A 20,820-nucleotide genomic window follows, 5' to 3' on the forward strand; every position below is an offset into this window, starting at 1 on the left:
AAGAAAGCTTAAAATGAACAGTTAGCCACAGAGGACAGTTACAGAAGAAATACTTCTACGTTGCCAGTTTAAAAGTAGCATGAAAACTGAGAAACATACATCACTCACTGACTAGAAACAGCCAACACACCAAAACCTGCAGGTTTACAGAGCATGTACGGCTCTCTGTTGCTTTTTGGATTGCAATGTTCTTCCCCCCCTCTAGTTTCCAGTCTAAAGTTAATGAATAAAAAAGCTGGAATGGAATGGAGACACAGCAAAAACAACAGGTTTGTGTTTTAACAGCTTCTTTGGAAGCCTTACCGGAGTCATACGGATTGCTGGGTGTGACCCACAGCCCTGAACAGCTTTGTGAAGCGTCTCGCTGAACATGCTGCGGAGCTCCACGGAATGGCAGTACACGGCGTCGATCCGGGGCCACCAGTCCAACGCGGACTGGAATGAAACACAGAAATGCTCAAACCATAAACTGGTAATAGGAGTTAGATTATGATCTATTTTAGACATCTAAAAGTTACAAAAGCTGTAGTATAACCAACCTTTACACATGAGTATTTTACACAGTAATACTGATATGTTAATTTTGCATTCTCATCATAAAACAACTAATATTTAAATGAGCTGTAACAGAAGTAATAATTCCAACTTAGCTGCTTACTACATTACTCTTCTTTCTGAACAAGCACAAACACTGAAACCACAAATGCAGGAAACCATGGCAGATTTCAGGTGACTGAATGCCAGTAAATAATACTTCAAAACAAACAATGTGCCTCAATTCATTGTGATACACTAAACAAAGTGGAACATTTGTATTTTAAGTGCTTGATAGTATCTGAAAAGCTGTGTTACTCCACCACAGATACACCACCACATCTACAGTAGCATTTTCTCCCCTAATATTTTTTTTTTAAATACAGTGTTTTAGTTACAATGTTGGGATAAATCAAACAGAAAATGTTATGTAAATTCAGTAAAGTTGGTTGCTCAACACTCACTGATTCTATTTTCATACTGATCAGGAAAGTATTTCTGAACAGTATAAAAATTAAAGCTGTATTTTAGGGACTTAAAAGTACAATAACAAACTGAAGATTAACAACTACACAAACCTTCTAAGTATTTTTGGCACTCAGCATTTACTGCAATTTTACACTATTTAAATTCATACTGGATCAAATCCCTGATCAAAACCATTAGGGCAGCTCTTGCCCTAAGCTCCCATGTCAATATACTAGAAGTAGCAGAAGGTGGTGTAACTACGCATGTCCCGAGAGTATTTTTCATGTATCAATAAAACAGTACCTATTGTAAAACCAGAGGACACAAGATTCATTTGTCATCCTACATTAGAGGGTATTAAAACATATTTGTACTGAAATTTTATACTGGAATACAAGCTCTCAAACTGGGAATCCAACCAGTGGACAGTGTGAACAAAGACTTGTATGCCCTTCCTCATTAGTAAGCAACTCTTGCTGCATGGATATAGGCAATAAGATTTGGTCTAGTATTCAAATGGTATTTAATAAGCAGATATTGATTTGAATAGAAGCCACAGATTGCTGGGCTGATTAAATGCTTTCAGAACTTACATTTGTGATTATTCGGTGGAGCGAATTTACCAGTACATAATGAAATGTTGATGGGGAATTCTGTGCCAAGCAGATCTACAATAAAAATATATAAAAGCCACTTAGGAACATCTTTGTCTTTGCCATCTTTCTTATCACACTGAATAAGATACTGGAGTCTTTTTATTAAATTGACAAAGCTGTCAAATCTAAACAAGAGAAAGTCTCATCAGAAAAGATCTATAAAAACATGCAGGGATTTATTACTAAGGGATATTTATACAGTTGAACTTATTTATGAGCTTCCAGCTGCTGTTAGCATATCTTTTATCATTGACAGGTCATCAATAGTATGAGGAGAATGACTTACCAGTAAGTAGTGTTCTCACCTTAAAGTGTTGGTTATTATGAGGGTTTATGCGGAAGCAGGAAACTAAGCAGTCAATCATAAGGTCTACATCTGCATTTTGACTGCCTCTTGAAAAAGGTTTGCTTGGATTAAACAGCAAATTCTATATATTTAAAAAAAAATAAATATAAAAATCAGATACCAAGATTATTCTTGTCTACTTTCAATACAAAACTTTCCACTGAAAAACACTACGGTATTCAATTCAGGAGAAATTCAAAGTTTATTTCAGTATTTTAAAATTCAAATTTCATTGCAATTAGGAAACAGACATTTTTACCTTAAGATCTACTACCATGGACTGCACTAGGAGGAAAATGACGGAATTATCTTCCCAGTTGATGTAGGTAGATGCTTTGCACAGTTTAACACAAGCAATAGCAGCACTTTCAGTCAGCTGTCTGCTCCCACTGTGGCCCGCGAGTGCTTTCCTGAGATTGTCCAGGAACAGCTTCTGCAGAATTCAAATCAGTAATAGTTATAACCAGAGCTTTGGTAATCTGTGGTCAGGGGTTTTAGATCCTTAATTACTAAAAAACAAACAACACTGCATTTTCTGATCAGAAATCATGGATATTTGGATTGCAAAAACCAGCTTGATGCAGCATTCTGGAGAAGCATTATGTTTATTAAAGACATTCATTTTGAACGATCTAGGGCAATCAGAATGGCACAAAGATAGAAGGTTGTTTACTCTTAACCATAATGTTTGCAGCCACATCAAATTCAACATCTGCTACAGGTACTGCGATTACGGAACAGACCGTACACACAGTGTACAATAAAGGCCAGCGAGAAGCAATGCTCAGTGTGCTACTGGTGGAGGCAGGGGAAATCACAACACTGGGATTCAAATCTCCAAGGAGATGTAAAAGTTCTGAAATTACATTGTTTGGGACATGCTATCTGTACGAGTTACTGACAGCGAAAGAATGTATGTTAGGTGAGAACTTAAAATGGGTGCATAAATTTACATACGCAATTGTAATGTGCTTTTTAGGCAGGAAAGACAAAATAAAATATACCTGAAATACAGAATAAGCAAAAACAAGCATCCTCTAGAAATCAGAAACAGAACTCAGACACTTTTCTTCTCTTACCTTGTTAATTTTATTTTCCTCTACCACATCCTTTGCTATATCTTGGATTATCTCTGGACACAGCACCAGGAGTATGATCTGCAGTGGCCAAACTGCTGCTTTACGTTTTGTGCTTTCAGCAAAGCCATCCACTAAGTCAAACAACTTCTCTGCACAATCTGCATAAAATAAAACCCCAAGTTCAATACCAATTTTATTAATTAAAAGGTAAAAACAGGTACAAAAGAGCAGGGGGATAGCTCCACCTACACAGAAAAAAAAGTTCTGTTTTGCACATTACTGGTATGCTACTGGGGATAAAATGGTCTCAACCCAGCTAAAGACATGGTTTACCTGAAAATATAAATTCTCCTCTCTTTTTGACTAGAGACAAATACAAGTGATGTTCTCTAAGTTTTTTTCCTGTATCAAGATGAAAAATATCTATGGAAAGAGTTTCCATCTTTTGGGGTTTATTTCTTTGTGTTGTGAACCACAAACTGAATCTCTTTAAAAGGTGAGTCAGGAGAGAAAAGAGAGAGCCATATATCCTCGCTTGCCCTGACAAAAGTTGACAGAAATTTGTTTCTTATTTGCAGGCTGCACAAGAAGCAAAGAGGGCACAAAATGGAAGTGAATGGGGGGATCTCTGAGAAACCAACTGTTGAACGCTGTGTCATTTGTTGTGCCTTACCAGCCATATCTGTCTGCGGTGTTTGATACAGCTTTGTGAATTCATCAGGATAGTTTTCCACCCAGTTCCAAAATGCCTGCAGATAATGCAAAACATCTTTACATTCCAGAGCTTAAAAATATTTTTTTCTGAATTATGTATTTAAACGAAGAGAGATTTTACTCTTACTGCTAATCGCTCAACATTTCTTGCAAAACACATATGCATCGAAGGGATGCACCAACTTATATTTCATAGTAAATTACTGAATTGCAACTATTCCTAAATTAGAGAAAGTCTGCAAATAAGCAATGAAACAGAAGATAAATATTAAAAGTTACCTTTTCAAGACTATTGATAACAGCTAACTGGGCTACTTTCTTAAGGGCTTTAAACTTGAATACAGTCTCTGTAAAGGCAAAACATTTCTGCATTTAGAAAAGAAACTTGGTTCTAAAAAGCAACACAGATTATAAAAGACATTTGAAGTGCAAAGTGATCTTTAAACCAATGTCTTTATGTTACTTCAGTATTTTTAAATATTTTGGTAAATATATGACTATTTGGAGTAAAACAGCAATAAAAAGATACACATATCAATACCATTGTGTCATCTCTTACTAGCCATATTCAGATAAAAATATTTCAAAACACTGGCTCAAATCATACCTTGCAAGAGTCGTTTTAGTTTCGAACAATCCACACTGATGTACTGTAAAAGTTCAATATCATGAACATCAGCATTATCTTCTGAACAAACAGTCAGTTCCTGTAATCTAAAAATATGCAAAGTAAACTAACTTCTCAATCAGATACGTCAGATAGGTACGAACACACACCTATTATTCTGTACATTTGAATACCATGGGAATATTATATGATCTCCTCAGATAAACTTTTCCAAGTTTAGAAATGAAAGATGGTTCTTGCATGATTAAGAGTTAATATTATAATAGTCTTATTCCATCCTCATACTGAAAATGGATCTAGAAATACCAGTGATGAATCTTCCAAGATACCAACACCAACTGGTGATAGTCTGTTTATGCCCAAGATTTGCCTAAATCCTTCTGTTACCTACCATGCTGTAGCAGTAATCTTGGAATCTTTTCAACTAAATACTCAATTAATGGAATCATGACACCTTTAGACTGCTGCTCCTTAACAGCAAGTCTTGCCCCAGCTGATTTCTCAAGAGCAAAGCACTGACTGATGTTACTTAATATCGCTGAAGTGACCTACAGCCACTCTTTGTAAGCTAACGAAGGTCCGTGGTTTTCTGGCCTAAACAAACAGGATGAAGTTTAATCACACCGTTTTAAACACAATGGCATCTTTTCACACTTTTGTATTAGATTATTTACTAGACATCTCATCAGATACTAAGTCACTAATAACTAAATCATATGTTCCCACAAACTAAAGATTGCCATGTCTTGTTCCAAAGCTACAGATGTGTTTTACACATGGAATGTGATTTCTAGTACTACACACAAAAGCAGTTCTTCATTTCTTCAACGCCAGGGAAACTTAACAGCCCTCCCTGGGAATGGGAAGGTCCCCACTGCAGTGCTTTTCGTGCCAAAAATCCCCCAGCTGCTGTACAAGGCCTAGAAATATGCCTAAACAGGAAGCACAGGTCAAAAGATCAGCAATGCTAACTGTCGGCAAGCTGACCCCTGTGGAGATCAGCAACAACTGGTCAAATATTTAACTGTTGATGTACGAGCCACCTTGGAGTGAAAAACAGGTTAGGGAAAAAGCACTATGGTCCAGCTCCAAAGGATGGTAGGAAGGGCTTTGGAGCTAAAGAACTAAACCATGCTACAGGCATATGAATAAATATAGATCCATGGACTAGATTCAAAGACTATCAAAAAATTCCAACTGAAAAATACTTCCTATAAAAGAAGCAAAAGAAATTGTTTCCATTTCCATAAGCAACAAAACAAAATCGACCTACTGAGTAAAACCACATCCTCCATGCTAGCTGCCAAGTCTATGTTCTTGAAGCAGAAGTTATTAAAGGCTCTGTGAAAGTTTTTAAAATATTTAAAATTTCAAATCATTAAATAATTTTAGACTGATTTCTAAAATGTAAATATTTTCCAAAATGCTGGAATGGAATTGTTTTTACATTACAAGGAATACATAAATCTTTGTTTCAATTAAATTGGCACACTCTTTGCTGTGTGACCACATAAGGCTGCCCAAGCTCCACTTCTAATAAATCGAAGATGTTTGCTGTAACAACGTGTGGTAAGAGCTAGGCTACTTCAAGCTACTTTCAAAAAACATCAAAGTATTTCAGTAATAAAAAGCTTAATGCACAACTCTAGCGGATTCGCAAATGCTGAAGCATCAGAAAGACCTGGAACAGGGCAAAAAGAGTAAAGAATAGATGGAAACTTTGGGCCTGTCTCTCCTCACTTAGAACAGCAGAAAAAACAGATATTTTTATAGTAAATGTGCTGTGAAACTCAAGTCAGAAGACAGATGGGTCTTTTCCAACAACTAACACAGAGTCCAGCTGTTTTGTCCCCTTCAGGCATAAGACAGATTTAACATAAAAGCCTTCAAGCAGGAAAAATCAGGAAGGAAAACAGCCTTGGGGCTCCAACAGAGCTGCAGACAATCAGAAATTTTGCATTCTAAATTCAAAGGTAAATGGATACAACCCATTATCTTCAGCATCCATTTTTTTTCCAAAATACCTTGCACCCACAAGAACTTATTCAACTTATTCGGCTGAGTTATCATTATTTTCACTCTACAACAGCATTTGACTTGTACCTATGAGAGCAGATTTAAAAAGCAATAAACGCAGCTCACGGAAAATATGGTGGCAGGAACCTAGAATGGATATGAAACAGGTCCATTTTGTACCCTGAAACTCAAGTGAAATTTTGAAAGGTAGAGGGAGTTTCACTTGACAACTACCTTGTCAAATATCATTTAAACAGTTAACTTTTCTGAAATTAGGAAGACTACAATTCACGACAGATGTTCTAGACACCAGTATTTAGTAGATCTTCTAACACACTAAGTCAGGCAACTGAAAAACACTTACCTGGTGGAGATGCGGCTGAACACAGCATTGAAGTTATTGCAGCTAAGAGAAAAAAGAACCCCAGAGGCAGAATTGCGTAGCTCAGCTGCGTGCTGGTTCCCTTCACGGTAAGTGTGGATGAAGTGGCAGATTTCTGGCAGCAACTGTTTTACCAGCATAGTCTCGTCTAGTCGCATGGTATCCTTTGGTTGCTAAAAATAAACATTCAGTTTTTCACGAAATTCCATTTTGTAGGTTTGGAGGCAAAAAAAAAGGAGCATGTGCCACTAGTAGGCACAGGACCTGAGTCTGAACTTGTAATTCTGCCTGCAGGCTACCACTGCCCTAGTGTCAGTAGTCTCCATAGAAAAGGCTTCTTTCCATTTGAACCACTACCTGTAGCATTCAAACCATACTATGCTTTCAGTTACATCTCCCAGATATGCAGGACAGCAAGTTGATCAATGCCATCAGGTATCAAGCAAAGTATCAAACTACTTTTTGAAGTAAAACACACTTCTGTTGTGACGAATGCACCCTGTTGTCTGTGCAAAGTATGAGCAGTAGAGCATTAACTATCTCAGCTTTGAATGGAAGCTCAAAGGGCAAAGACCCACCCTTACTTATCATTTGGGTAGTATTCTAACCGTTATATTTTGACAGCAAATATTTTATATTAAAAAATGAACTTAAAGAGGTGCTTCTCCCTTGCTTTTGCCTGGGATTGCTCTATGAGTCAAAACCGGCTTAACTTTCCTGCAAACCAAAAATCTGATTTTTGCCAGTTTGCACAGTATGAGACATAAGGAAACTATTTACAAAAGAATTCAAAGTGTAACTTTGCTCTACTAAGAGCAAGTTTTAACAGAAGGGTCAGCATTAAAGCTTTCTAAAATTCTACCAATGAATTTACCATAGGGAATTGGGAAGTTTCAGAGACTCCCACTTAGTTGACCTGAGTCCTGTTGCCATGAGAACTTGATGAAACATTGAGCAAGAACAGCGAGCAAGAAATACGTCTGAAGATAGCGCAGAACACAACGCTCTTTGTATAGAGCTTTGGCTCAGTCTTATTCAGCATATACTGGCTCAAATTGCTCTCGTTTGACTTGACAAAGCAAGAAGTATTCAGCGCAATTTTAGGCTGTTCAAATATCAACATCTATCAGGAAAAAACCACTAACGTTTCAAACAATATGCATATAAGAAATATTTTAAAATAATTAATTCCTGAAGTTAAAACAGTTTTTTTTGACTCACTGCATCAAAGACACAAAAAGTGCCAAAAAGAGGTATCTACCTCAGCTGTAAAAGCTGAAAATTATTCTGGAAAACGTTATTTACCTGGATCTTTTGTGAATTTAGAAGAATCCACAATTATTCAGAGTGGTTTAGTACTGTAATAAAAGATATGTCGCTTGACAAATCTAACCATAATAAGGTCATTACCTTATAAAGAAAGAACCTTCAAAAACTGTTGCAGGGAAACAGCAAAGAGCTTAGATGATTTCATGACATTCACCCAGGAATACAGCTTTAAAAAAAAAATTCCTTTCTTGTTAAAGGAATAAACCATTGCAGATTTCGCTCACAGTGAAGTTTGGCTTTGCAATTACACAGTTGAGCACAGAAAGTTGTACAATCATTTACATCCCAAAGGTAACAGCAAGCTGCCTTGCAGCGCAGCTCGGACTGGAATCCTCAGGCCTGGACTCCCAGGGGAAGCCTGGGCATGGTTAGCTAATGTAATCTAGGAAACACCTGCAAAAGTCATCTTCAGAATAGTGATAGCAAAGTTTCTGCTGTGCATACAAGTACGTCAAAAAATTACTTCACTGAACGAAAGTTTTAAGAAATTTAAAGAAAAATCAACAGTATATGCAGAAAACTTAGTAGCATAAAACTTAAAATACTTGTACTGAATTATCTGCTTCTTTTAACATGATTTACTGTCTAATTACTTTTTTGGTTTAAATTGTGGGATGAAAATGTTTTGATGCATCTATTAAAAAAATACTGATCAGAATATGCCACAAGAATTCAAAGTTTAAAAAATCTTCATAACCACATCTAACTCTTCATCTGGGTTTGTGTCTTCCCTTACTCCAGTTAACACATGTCTCTGAGTACAGTTGTCTGCAATTCTTTTTAACAAATTATTAGAAGAAAATAATTTTATAACTCCACAAACTAGCTCAATAGTGGGAAGAGCAAATTCAAAAGTTTATTTGAATCTATCTAGCTGAAAAAAGACCACTAATTTTAGACAAGAAAAAAGCACCCCACAAACCCTTGATTTATCAATTATATCAACTACTTGCATTTATAGAAAGTTTTAGTATTTTTAAATAGCATCTATCCTAGTTTGGTCTAAATCAGATGAGTTTTAACTTTAGTATCAGTAATAATAGACACACAAGCATTTGACTTGTACTCTCTAACTCATTTGATTCCACTTAGCAATCGCTTATGCCAGTCTACTCACCCCTGCCAGACATTTTTCCAGTGTATCCAAGATAATCAGCTGAGATAGATATAAATTCTTTTCAGCAGTTTCTCCGAATATTCTCTAGAAGTTGAAAGGATATGGATTCATCTAAGACACAGACATTTGACTTGTGACGCACTAAAGTAACGTTGCAGAGTGGCACAGTGAGTTATGACTCCTTTACTGCTCTGGTTTTGAGTTTAGAAATAAAGCCAGGAAAATTACATTAAAATAGGAATTAAAACCTATCGCTAAAGAAATATCGTTATCCAGTCTGCAATGCCAAATCTAATAAGGAACAAACAGCTACCGCAAAGTAAGACCGGAGGTATACTGCAGTCCCTTACCTTCATCGGGCCTGTAATTTATTCAGAAATGAAGGTTATACCTTTTCAGAAACTATTTTGGTATCAATTACTGCTGACTCTTTTCCAATTATGTATTTCATTGCCAACATCTTAATAGAACTGATGTTACAACAAATTCATATCCACAAGCTTATGAGTGTGTTGCAAAATTTAGCACATACCACAGGAAGAAACACACAAGACCCTCCAAAAAGATGCCACACTTCAGATTGGGATGAAGGCAGAACTCCATCGGGTGTTTAAGCTAGCACCCGATTTTACTGCCAACAACAGTGACTGGTGCCAGCAATATTAAGACAGCAAAATAAAGCAGAAAAGATTTGGTCAAAAATATATCGGTGCTACTGCCTACGCGTGGAGCACATGGAGAAGTCACCCAGAGGAAGCCCCATTCTAAAGCACAGGAGAGGTTACCTCAGCTAAGTCTAAGCTTCAGCAGAGCACAAACTCTCAAGACGTTTTTCTAAACATAAGACCACTATGACAGTCTATTGGTCTGGTTTGTTTCAGCTATAGAAATCCTTCAAAAATATTGCTTATTCATACAGCAGCTCAGTCCACCAAACACAAAAAATGTTAAGTCTTACTCCTCAGTGCAAAGCAAATTTTGACATTTTTCACTGACATTTTAGCTAGGTCTTTTCCTTTCAAAATCTATAGATCATATACAGAAACTTGTTTTAACTGTATAGTTTTCTCATTTAGCAGACAGTCATCTTACACATCAACACACTCCTTCATGCCTATGGAGTTTACCTAATTCTCTCTCAAAAGGGATTACAAGTAGCTTTAAGCAGCCTAAAATCCCTAGCAGCAGGACAACGTATTTTCTGATTTTATCAGTTTTTTGTAGTGTTTCAGCAGATGCACATCTCTATACAACTGACATCCAAAGAGCTCACTCCATACTACCTTACTAAAACCATACAAAAAAAGTACTGCTAGAGTTTGGCAGGTCCTGTTACCTGGTTGTGGAGATTTCACACGATCACAAATCACACAGCTTCAAAACTCAATGAACTAAACAAATCCAAAAAAACAAATCCAAAACCAGATTTTCCATGGAAAAAAAAAATAAATATCAAACTGCCCCTTTCTCCTTATAAAGGATTCCTAAACTTTCTATTCACCCAACTTGATGGTAATAGTTATTTTTCTAGAGTTGATAGTATGGACATCCACATTAGTTTTTTTTCTTTCTAGTTTTCTCTCTGGTTCCACCGAGATCTATTTTAAATGACAGTTTTAGTGATGCTGATGAGTCAAACATTTTGATGGATTTCAGGCATCGTTTTATGGTTCCGTTGGAGGCAGAACAAAAAACCAGTATGCAGAAGGAAACCATCTACCAAGATACCTGGCCCTAAAGATTTCTCTTTGGGAACTTGTGGAAAAATCATCTTGAATCTGATCCCTTCACACCAGTCTACTGTCCTCAAGTATCAGCACGAAGCGGTTTGATGGGAGGCTGTGATCCATATCGAACAGTAAATGGAAGAGATATGTATCACTCCCACACATTTTTCATTCATTTTTCTTACCGACTAGTAAGGCACCCCTTTGGAGGCAGGGGTTTATAGTGGCAGCATTAGACAAGATTGTTTTCAAAGATTTTTCTTAACAAGGGTCTGACCGAAATTCATCCGGTTGTTAATACATTTTTTTTTTTTTCATACATGCAGCACTCCTCCTCTGTAGACTTTGCTAGCACTGCTTCCCCAGCTAGCTGAAGCACCTTCCCCACCTCCCAACAAGCAGCGCATTCTACTACTATCTAAACATCACTCAGAGACCCAATGCAGTATTAGGTACCGTGCTGTACCCACCCCCTACCCAGCCACACACCCTCCCAGCTGCAGACCGTTCCCAGGACACACAGAAGACTCCCCTAAACCACTATCTCCCTTTAGATTTCTCTGCCACAACCACCTCATCACCTTCACATGTAACAGCTCAGTGCTGTCGGTGAACTTCAGCACATGAGGATGAAAAGAAAAAACCCAAGGCAAGCAACAGTCTGACTAAATTTCAAGTGACTCTCTGCAGATCATATAATATGAATAACAACCATTTTGAAAAGTCACCCAACAATCCAAAATGAGAAAACTTACCATGTTATTAACATTTTTTAAGATATTAGTGAGACCGCTGATGACCAGGGAAAACTTGTACTTGGAAATGTTTATGAGACATTCCTTGTTGTGCTCCGTGCTGACTTTGGTGTGGGTATTCTGCTGGCCAGCCTTTATTGGAAGCTACAAAGAGATAAGTGTTATAAGCTTTTTCACATTGACATTTACATCTTTAAGACGGGTTAAAAATTTTTGAGACACCAGAAACAACCTTGAAAAACATTCTACAAGAGACAACTACAAACACAGATTATTTCATTTTCTCTACATTCATCTTTCTATTAGTTATCTATAAAAGAAAATACTGAAGTTCGCCTATTCCTTTTTCTGAATTGAAACTAAACCTCTATTTTGTGATAAATTTTCTACAAACCAAATGTCAAAGCAATCAAAAGTAGCAGAAAAATGTGAGTAAGAGAGAATTCTGAGAAGAAAAGTGTCTTTATTTCAAAAATTGGCTTGTTAAATACCAAAAATCTTCACAAGGCTAACACCTGCAAGGAAAAAAGTGCATCTTGAAACCTCAGAGGATGTAAATCCCAGTAGCTCACAAAGCAGGTGAGCTGGAAGGCGGTAACAGTGGCTCCATGCACGTCCTCTACTCCTTTGCAGGACAGAACTGTCCCAGAGGTACAACCAAGCCCCAGGAGGAACCACCACCGCCAGCCTCCGCAGGCCCTAAGGGCGCGGGTTACTTAGGGGTCCCCATACGACACCCCCCCAGCCAGGCGATGGGGTCTCTCTCAGCCTCAAACACGATTCAAGCGCTTGTGAGCCGAACACAACTTGTGAGCCCCACACCACCTACCCTCGCCCAGCATCCTGTGGTAAAAACTAGGCTTGAAATGCATTTTTTCCAGGAAAGATAAGATTCAGAGTGACTGCACCGAACTGAGATGCTGCTCCCGCTGCGTGAACACTGGGCGCTTTGTTTCATGCTGTACCCAAATTCTTCAGGGGTCACAACCGAGTCACTTCCCAGGCACGCACCCACTTCCCCTGCACGCTCCTCGCTGGAGCCGGCCCGTTACAAACTACCACGCAAATATGTGAGAAGCGATTCTCCAGAAAAATTCATTTTACTGAGAATTTATATTTTTAAAATGCAACCAAAGGTGGGAACAGAAAAGGAGTCGGTATTATAACCTCTTTTTATAATTCACATGAGCCATTTGTATTTTAAAGCGTGATCTAGGAATTCACTATCTATAGAAACTTTAATTGCTACTACAAGTTTTAACCAATTTTTACTAGAATTCTCAATAAATGTGTATTCTGAAAGACACAGATAGCTCAAAGTAAATGCCACAACGTAACATTTTGCATTAGAAAGGGTATCCTTAAGGGAAAAAAAAAGAGAGAGAATTTAAAATAGGTTCAAAGAAGAATTCCAAGGAATGACAATCAGCTTTACAGTTGCAAAATGCTTAAAGAGCAACCTGCCAGGCTGGGGACCTCTGCAGACCTGGTGAGGGTGCTTTCCATACCGTCATCCAGTTAAACTGCTGTCAGCGGTCATGAGCGCCTCTGCCAACAATTTAACATTACTGCCTTTGTTGATGAAAGTTTAAAGGTCCATATTTAAAATGCTACATGAATTAAGAAACCCAAACTTGGAGCATTTTTTTCCCCAGCAGTTTTGACTGCACTATTAAATGCAGTCTACTTAACACTGACATCTTCCATTTGTAGGGAAATGAACCTCTTTCAGACACTATCTACTTTTCAAGCCCAACTGTCATTTCCTCTCCATACACGTGGTTTGGTTTTGGGTTTAAGTATCAGTTCTTTTGATACCACAGACCAGGATCACAATGGAAATTGGCTGGCTTTCCCTAAGAGAACGGTCGACTCAAGTTAAAAAATGACTGAACTGCCACGCTAGATCACAGCAAAGACCCAACAGCAAGGTCCATGAGGAACGCTCGCTCCCGACGCAGACACGGCTCAGGGATCTCTCGCACCAAGCGCTGCATCCAGGGAACCACACCACGAGACACCACCAGACCTGCCCCTTCAGAAGAAGGTCTAACGCTTCTCGCCTGCACAACCTCCTACAGCAACAAGTTCCACAGGGCAATCGAGGTAATTTCCACTTCACTTTGTAACACTCTCTCAAGCGTTCAGATTGTAACACTTTAAACCTGTGTGATGAGTTTCAATGTGCTCATTTTTAAAACTGGAAAAAGTGGAACACACAGCATTTATGACTCAAGCTTTGTTTCATTGTTAGATGTTATTTTTACAATACATTTTTGGAAGTCATTCGTGGAAGACATACATTTAGTTAAAAATTTCACCATTACTAGTACTTTTTATCAGAATTTTCAAGTCTCCGTGCTGACAGCAGCAGCAAAGCTCAATACCAGAGTAATAAAATACTTCAGAAGTGCCTCTCAAATAACTTGTGTCATAGATCCAGTTCTGTATGCTTCCATGCTATGGAAACATCGTATTACACACTTCTGGAGCTTCCTGCCACAACCGCCACTGCAACAAGGTCACCTAGAAGTAAAACTGCTTTTTATACTACCATTTAAAATAGGAAATTATATAAAAAGGAAATATCAGCACTGTTGTTTTGGGTTTTTTTATTTCTCAGCTATTTCCTTTGTGCACTCTGACATGCTGGATCATTACATGTCCCCTAACGGAACGCAGTGCCAGTACTGAGTGACCAAAAAGAAACTATTTAACTTCTGTACAAATATCTACCCATCTAAACATTACAAGAAAAAATGAAGACAAAAAAAAAGAAACAAGATGAAATTTTACTTTCATTGCCTTTGGTTTTATTTAGAAAAAGGAAGTCTGACATAAATGGTTTCCTATATAGTTTTTATTTGAATTAGAAACAGAAATTAAAGCACAAAGCTTAAATATAACTGGAGCTTCAAACTGTGAACACATGCACCATTTTGAACTCATCCCAGTTTAGGAAAGGGATAGTCCACTACTCTAATTCAGCTATTTTCACCACTGAAATAGGAAGCAATAGTCAACCACCTTATGCCTGCACTGGTGCATGTACAACCCACGCTGAGGCACGCCGCCATATACCCTCTCTCTAATCCAGTTGGACTCTGTCTCGTTAAAGTGTCAAATAAGCTACAGAGGAGAGGGAACAATGGCCTTTTGGTCTATAATTCACCTCCTTTTATGCAGCAGACAAAGACAAAATAGGTAGATGAAATCTGCAGTTTTTCCAAATATCAAATTTAAAATCTTTTAAGATCAATTAAAAAAGAACATTGCTGCAAGAGACAAGGAAAAGCCATTAAGCAGCTGAGCCTGACAGCTGCAATAACACAGTACAAGACCCAGTGTACCCTGAGTTCAGGATCCAAGTCATCTTGTGTATCAGGTATTGCTGGAACGAGGAGAAAAGCAAATCTGTAAGACGACGCACCAAAGTACCTACCAGCTCCCACCAGCCATGCAAGCTCCCTAGTTGTTAAAACACATCTTTTGACCACACAGACAGTTTAAGTCAAACTTTGTTTCTAGAAATGCATTTCTGACTTCAATTTCAGAAGCCCTGCTGACCTGTCTACAGCTTCTCCCAAATCTGCTACTGATACTCTGCTGAAACTGAACAATTCTCACCAAGTTCACTAAATCCAGAGATATAACAAAGTACTATTAGTAGGAGAAAAGCAACACAGATCATATGAAATTATTATTTTCTTTATATTTCCAAGAGGCATACAATAACACTTGAACCTTAGAAATAGAGATCTGAACCACACACCTTCAAGAAGACAGGATCGTTAAAACTAATCCAGCTGAACCAGTGGCTATTAAAAGATTTTATTTTTTTTTAAAATCAATATTTATTACCCAAAAGATGCAAATTCCTCTTTCAACCTGGAAAAGTAAAATTAATTTCTTCCATCTTCATGAAAAATTCAAAAATAATCCCATTTAAGAAAAAAATGTGACTAGGCCAACTCAGATACACAGAAACATGGTCAGCTGCTAGCATCTTAGAAAATAATCTACCTCGCTTTTCCCTTTCAAATAATTTCTTGGAACTTCGTCAGCAGACTGCAACACACAGCTGTACTGGTGAGAGACAGAAAGTACCCATGGCACCACCTTCCTCAGCATCAGTACTGACAGAACCTGACACAAACCTCTTCAAAAATCAACAGGCATCTTCCTCCCAACTATAAACACGCACTGCATCACCTCCTGAAGAGGCATTATTTAGTAAAAGAACCTCACAACTCAGCCTTCAGAAGAACACAGAACTCTGAAAATATTTTATACAAGTTGCTCTAAAAAAAAATCGTATTTTCAAAAGGTTAACTAAAAGTTGGCTCTGTGAACAAAGGTACATTTACCGACACTGTTAACACAAACTGCTGTGTTAAATAAGGAAGGATCATCAAACCATCTCGATGCTTTTCAGCAGCTCACTAATGGCCTCAGGTAACATCTGTTGCATGTGGGCCATCCCTTTACCTGTTCTTTGGGACACCATCTGTGTGCAGTATAGCACTTCGTTTTGAAATACATTACACAGACTGTTTTAGAAAAATAAGATCAAAGCTGCTTCAAGTTTACGTTAGAGAAAGATGAGCTAGCACACTTTGTGCAGTGTTATAGTCTGTCTGGGTTCTTAGCTCCTGTGGACATCTGTTTCAGACAGAGCAGTTGTGGAAACAAGTTCCATCTTCTGCACAGAGCAGCCTCACCTTACAGCAAAAGGCACCATCTCACCTGGGGAGCACAGTCAGCAGAACTCACGTGAAATACTTCAAAATACATCTTATGACTACTAGTGATTTCTTAACAAGCCAAGATAACGAAAAACATAAAGCTGGTCCTTGCAGCCAGTGCTTTTTCAGGTCTCTGATTCTGCACAGATTTCAACTGCTGTAGAGAGAATCAACAGGAGGAGGGAATATTCGCTTTAATTTAATGCCTTTTAATGAAAGTATGAACGGAACATTCCTACTGGCTATCAGTTTTTACAAAAGCTTTCTTAACTAAAAGCAATCATTTCTCATAAACTACGAACGGGGAGCCTAAACCATAATCCACATAATAAAGGGCTTCTTTCTTTAAAGTGTATCATAAGCACTTAAGTCGCCACAAGTTTATACAGGATTAATACCTTTTGTTACATCTGATAGTTTTAAAACAATCTGGATTTAAATGCTTTAGGCAGTAAGGCTTCTCTGACTGCGCCAAGAACTATTTCACTACTGTATCAGCCTTCCCACTATTTCAGTTTGTAACACATTTAGAAATACCGTAAAAATACAGTACATAAAATCATAAGTGAGCATTTCCACAGGAAAAATGGGATAATTTTGTTTTACAAAGACCTGATTACGTCTGAAATCACAGAGAATTTTACTAAGCATAGTCTATCCTCTTTATGCTGCTGCAGCCTGATTCTATCCTGATCATTGGAAGTTTTGAAAAATACAACAACTACATACAAAATCAGTCAAGGGATTTCGTATGCACTACAGAAGAGATGCGATCTGGCCTCACATGTACCATCGACAGCTTCTTTCTGCGCCAGCTGAAACCTTCACGCGGCTTCAAGGGTAGCCCAAAGAGTGCACTGCAGCAGCCGTAGTCTCAGAAGCGAGTGCAGCTGGGCCAGACTGGCAGTGTGTTTGAAAAATTCATTCAGTCATTGGTTAATTCATAAAACTGTGCTGGCCAGTCACTTCAGGCCCACAGAACTGCACACACAAAAGCAGACTTTGGTTAAAGCAGCATTTATAACAACAAACGAGAGCAGACAAGAACAGACTGGTTTCCACTGATTTTTCTTGTTTCCAATACAGATTAGCATTCTCTCAGTTTGTTGTTTCATCTGTCTTAAAATGAATACAAGCACTTAGCAAATGAATGAAAAGCCTGTCTGCATCTATAAATTTTGGTGAAAGGTGGTTACATTTTCCTCCTTTGCAAAGGAAGGAAGAAACCTTGAAAAATTCTATCTTCTCCACAAAAAAAACCCCAACATCAAACCTAAACTAAACAACCCACAATAAACATGAGCTCCCTTCCTTGTTCAAATCTATTGATGATATAGTAAGTAGTGGCTCCCCCAGTGCTGGATCAAGAGGTCTTGCATTTAGAAGGGCAGAACGTAGTACACAAAAACTCACAAAGGCATTCTCACCACTAAAATAACGTGCATACATTCAGCGTATTTTTATGAAGTACGAACTCGATGCTCAAATGAGCAGTCTGAAACGTAACAAGCAGATAACTTAATAGCCACGTGACTACCCACTATGGACACGAACATAAGGAGTTACAAGCAGCACATAAATATCACCACTGACTGACAGCGCATTTAGCAGCAGTGATGGTGTCACAACAACCCAGCATTTGGGTATGCAGTGAAGAAGAGTCACCTTTCCACCACGGAGATCACTGTCAGGCCAGGCACGGCAGAGGAAATGGTGTATTAAAAGCAAACAAACAAAACTGAGAACCCAGAGTTGAAATTAATAAATGAGAGAGAAAACTTCCCACAAAAAAGTAGAGATTAATGTTTCATCCTTGCTTCACCACTTCATTCACTTGATGATACAATATTTTTTTAAAAATTGCACTGGTTAAACAAAAATATGCAATAAACTAATCAAAATTTTGTAAATAGCACCTATCATGCAAGCTACACTATGACTACAACAGTCAGTACTGTATTTGATGCATATTATCCCCGCAACTCAAATATTTTAGCATCTCAAAAATCAGAACAGCTTTCTCCCTGTCAGGAGGGGATTCCTCCCATACACCTATCTGTAATTATCCTATAAAGTGTACAGAAAAATAATTCTGTTTAAAAAGCTGAAGTCCTTAACTCCTAACAGATGTTGGCAAGCTCAATTCCACAATATACATAACAAAGCAAACGGCAAAGCCTAAGGCCTTTTAACACCAGAACACAAAGAAACATTTTCTTGCATTATTGGGAGCATAACGAGTACCACGCTTTTTAGGCTTATGGAAAAAATGATCTATGACTCAAGATAAGGGGGGGGAATAAGTTAACTATGCAAATATGCCTAAAATGTATCGGAAAAATCTGCATCATTTTAATGTCAAAAGACAAAGTTTGATATTTTCCTTTTTTAAATAAACTTCATTTACAGCAGCTTTAATACAAATGTAAAAAGGAACAGCTTATCTTTGTTCAGCTAGGCCACAATCTTTCTGCGGGTTGTTAAAAGCCAAGCATCACTGAGAGGGACATATGATTATAAGGCAGGTGAACTAAATTCAATCTGTAGAACCAGCTTAATATTTCTGATAGATGTTACACTGAACAGGGTCTCACAGCGCTGTGTCTTGTGTGACACAAAGGCTGTACTCACAGTATCGCAAAATGAGACAGACAACACAGAAACTGATCATCCAGCCTAAACTGAGCTCACACTTACCCATCAGGAAAGCATCTTGGGAGGAAAAAGGCAGAGTCTAAGCACCAAGCTTAGCCCCACTGCAAAAGTCACACCACCTAATCCCAGTAAGCAGTTTCTGCATGCGGATCAGCGAAATACAAAGTCTAAGGCCAATAAATCCCTCTTCCTTCCATTCAGAAAATCCTTCTCCAAACTACTAGCACTGACTTTCTTAAAGAGAAGTAAATATCTATCACTACAACAACGTTGGCTAGAAAACCCTCTTCATCCCACACAACTGTGCTCCCAGTGATGGGGATGAAATTTCACACTGACATCCACCGTTACGCTATGGGCAACAAGGCAGAATTGTCCGAGCAGTTTCGCGCAGTCCTCCTTAAACTCATTCTTGAGGCTTTACCTCCTTTCTGATGAATAAGGCAATGTAAAGAGAAGTAAATTTCACAGGAATGTCTATGAAAAGCAAACACACTTTTGGACGATGTGGGGGAGCAGAAGCGAAGAGGAACCGGGCATCCCACCCCCCACTCCCTGTACAGAACCGACTGATACGCCACTGCACCCTGAGCAGCCTGGCACAGGGGAGGCCACTCCACCACCGAGACTGGGAGCCCCGCTCCGGGAGTAGGTGGGAAGCATCAGGTTGGCTGGGAGGGATAACAGGCCGGCAGGCAGCACCCGGCCCCACCCAGCCACCCTGCCCAGCACAATGGGCGCAGCGAGCCGCCGCCCCCCGGCCGGGGCTGAGCGGGGACCCGCCGCCGAGCCGGGCGCTGGGGGGGGGCCCAGCTCCCTCGGCCCCCCGGCACGGCCAGGAAGCCGGCGGCGAGGGAGAAGGCAGGAGGCAGCCCTCCCACCCGCCGCCTCCGCCCCGGGGAGCAGGGCAGCCTCCCCCGCCGCTCGCCCCCTCCCCGCCCGCAGCAGCCCGCGGCTCCAGCCCCCCGGCCCGCAGAGGCCCCTCACCTCCGGCACCGGCCCGCCCCAGCCCTCCCCGCGCCGCCGGCACCCTCCGCGCCGCCCCTGCTCGCCCGCCGGCCCCGGCCCGGCGGGGGCAGCCGCGCCGCCGCCCCTCCTCACGGCCGCCCCCGCTACCTGCTCATCGAAGCGGTTCACCACGGCCTGCACCCACTCCACCGGCTTGTGGGCCGCCATGTCCCCCCCGCCCGCCCGGCCAGGGAGGGGGGCGGATCCCCGCAGGGAGGGCGGCAGGAGAGGCGCCGGGCGAGGGGAGGGTCTCCGTATCCCTGGCGCGCTCCGGGGCCCTCAGCTCCCCGCAGCCATCAGCGCCCAGGGCCCGCCATGACACCACACCGGAAGCGGGAGCCCAGGCCGCCCCCGCCCGCCCGAGCAGCAGCGCCGCGGCCGCCGCGCCAGGGGGAGCGCCGAGACACAGGCGGCGGCGGGCGGCGCCTGCGCGGCGGCGGGGACGCACTGCGCCTGCGCGGCGGCGGGGACGGGCCGCGCTGCGCCTGCGCCCCCGCCCGGCCTGCGCCGCGCCTGCGCCTGCGCCGCTGAGGGGCCCAGCGGGAGGCGGTGAGGGACCGTGGCGCATGCGCCGTCCGCCGCGGGCGGGGCCTCGTGGGGGCCGGGGGCGCGGCCCGTGCGGGCACGGCGGTTCGCCGAGCCGGGGCGGTGCTGGTGCCGC

The 20,820-nt window shown here is 40.5% G+C and overlaps 1 protein-coding gene across 5 annotated transcripts in view; it reads right to left on the reverse strand.

Annotated features, from left to right (window-relative positions):
* Positions 1 to 20,526, reverse strand: part of NF1 (neurofibromin 1) — an 86,405-nt gene extending 65,879 nt beyond the window's left edge. For all 5 annotated transcript variants that reach the window (XM_068415907.1, XM_068415906.1, XM_068415905.1 and 2 more), the window contains exons 1-12: positions 20,268 to 20,526; positions 11,752 to 11,895; positions 9,270 to 9,353; positions 6,806 to 6,996; positions 4,405 to 4,511; positions 4,077 to 4,144; positions 3,757 to 3,832; positions 3,084 to 3,241; positions 2,264 to 2,437; positions 1,964 to 2,086; positions 1,596 to 1,670; positions 304 to 435 (exon numbers count right to left, since the gene is read on the reverse strand). In XM_068415907.1, coding sequence (XP_068272008.1) covers positions 304 to 435; positions 1,596 to 1,670; positions 1,964 to 2,086; positions 2,264 to 2,437; positions 3,084 to 3,241; positions 3,757 to 3,832; positions 4,077 to 4,144; positions 4,405 to 4,511; positions 6,806 to 6,996; positions 9,270 to 9,353; positions 11,752 to 11,895; positions 20,268 to 20,327 — 1,392 coding nt within the window. In that variant the 5' untranslated portion in view covers positions 20,328 to 20,526. The remainder of the gene's footprint in view (positions 1 to 303; positions 436 to 1,595; positions 1,671 to 1,963; positions 2,087 to 2,263; positions 2,438 to 3,083; positions 3,242 to 3,756; positions 3,833 to 4,076; positions 4,145 to 4,404; positions 4,512 to 6,805; positions 6,997 to 9,269; positions 9,354 to 11,751; positions 11,896 to 20,267) is intronic.
* Between the last annotated feature and the right edge of the window lie 294 nt (positions 20,527 to 20,820).

The sequence above is a fragment of the Nyctibius grandis genome, chromosome 18 (genome assembly GCF_013368605.1).
Source record: "Nyctibius grandis isolate bNycGra1 chromosome 18, bNycGra1.pri, whole genome shotgun sequence".
Taxonomy (NCBI): domain Eukaryota; kingdom Metazoa; phylum Chordata; class Aves; order Nyctibiiformes; family Nyctibiidae; genus Nyctibius; species Nyctibius grandis.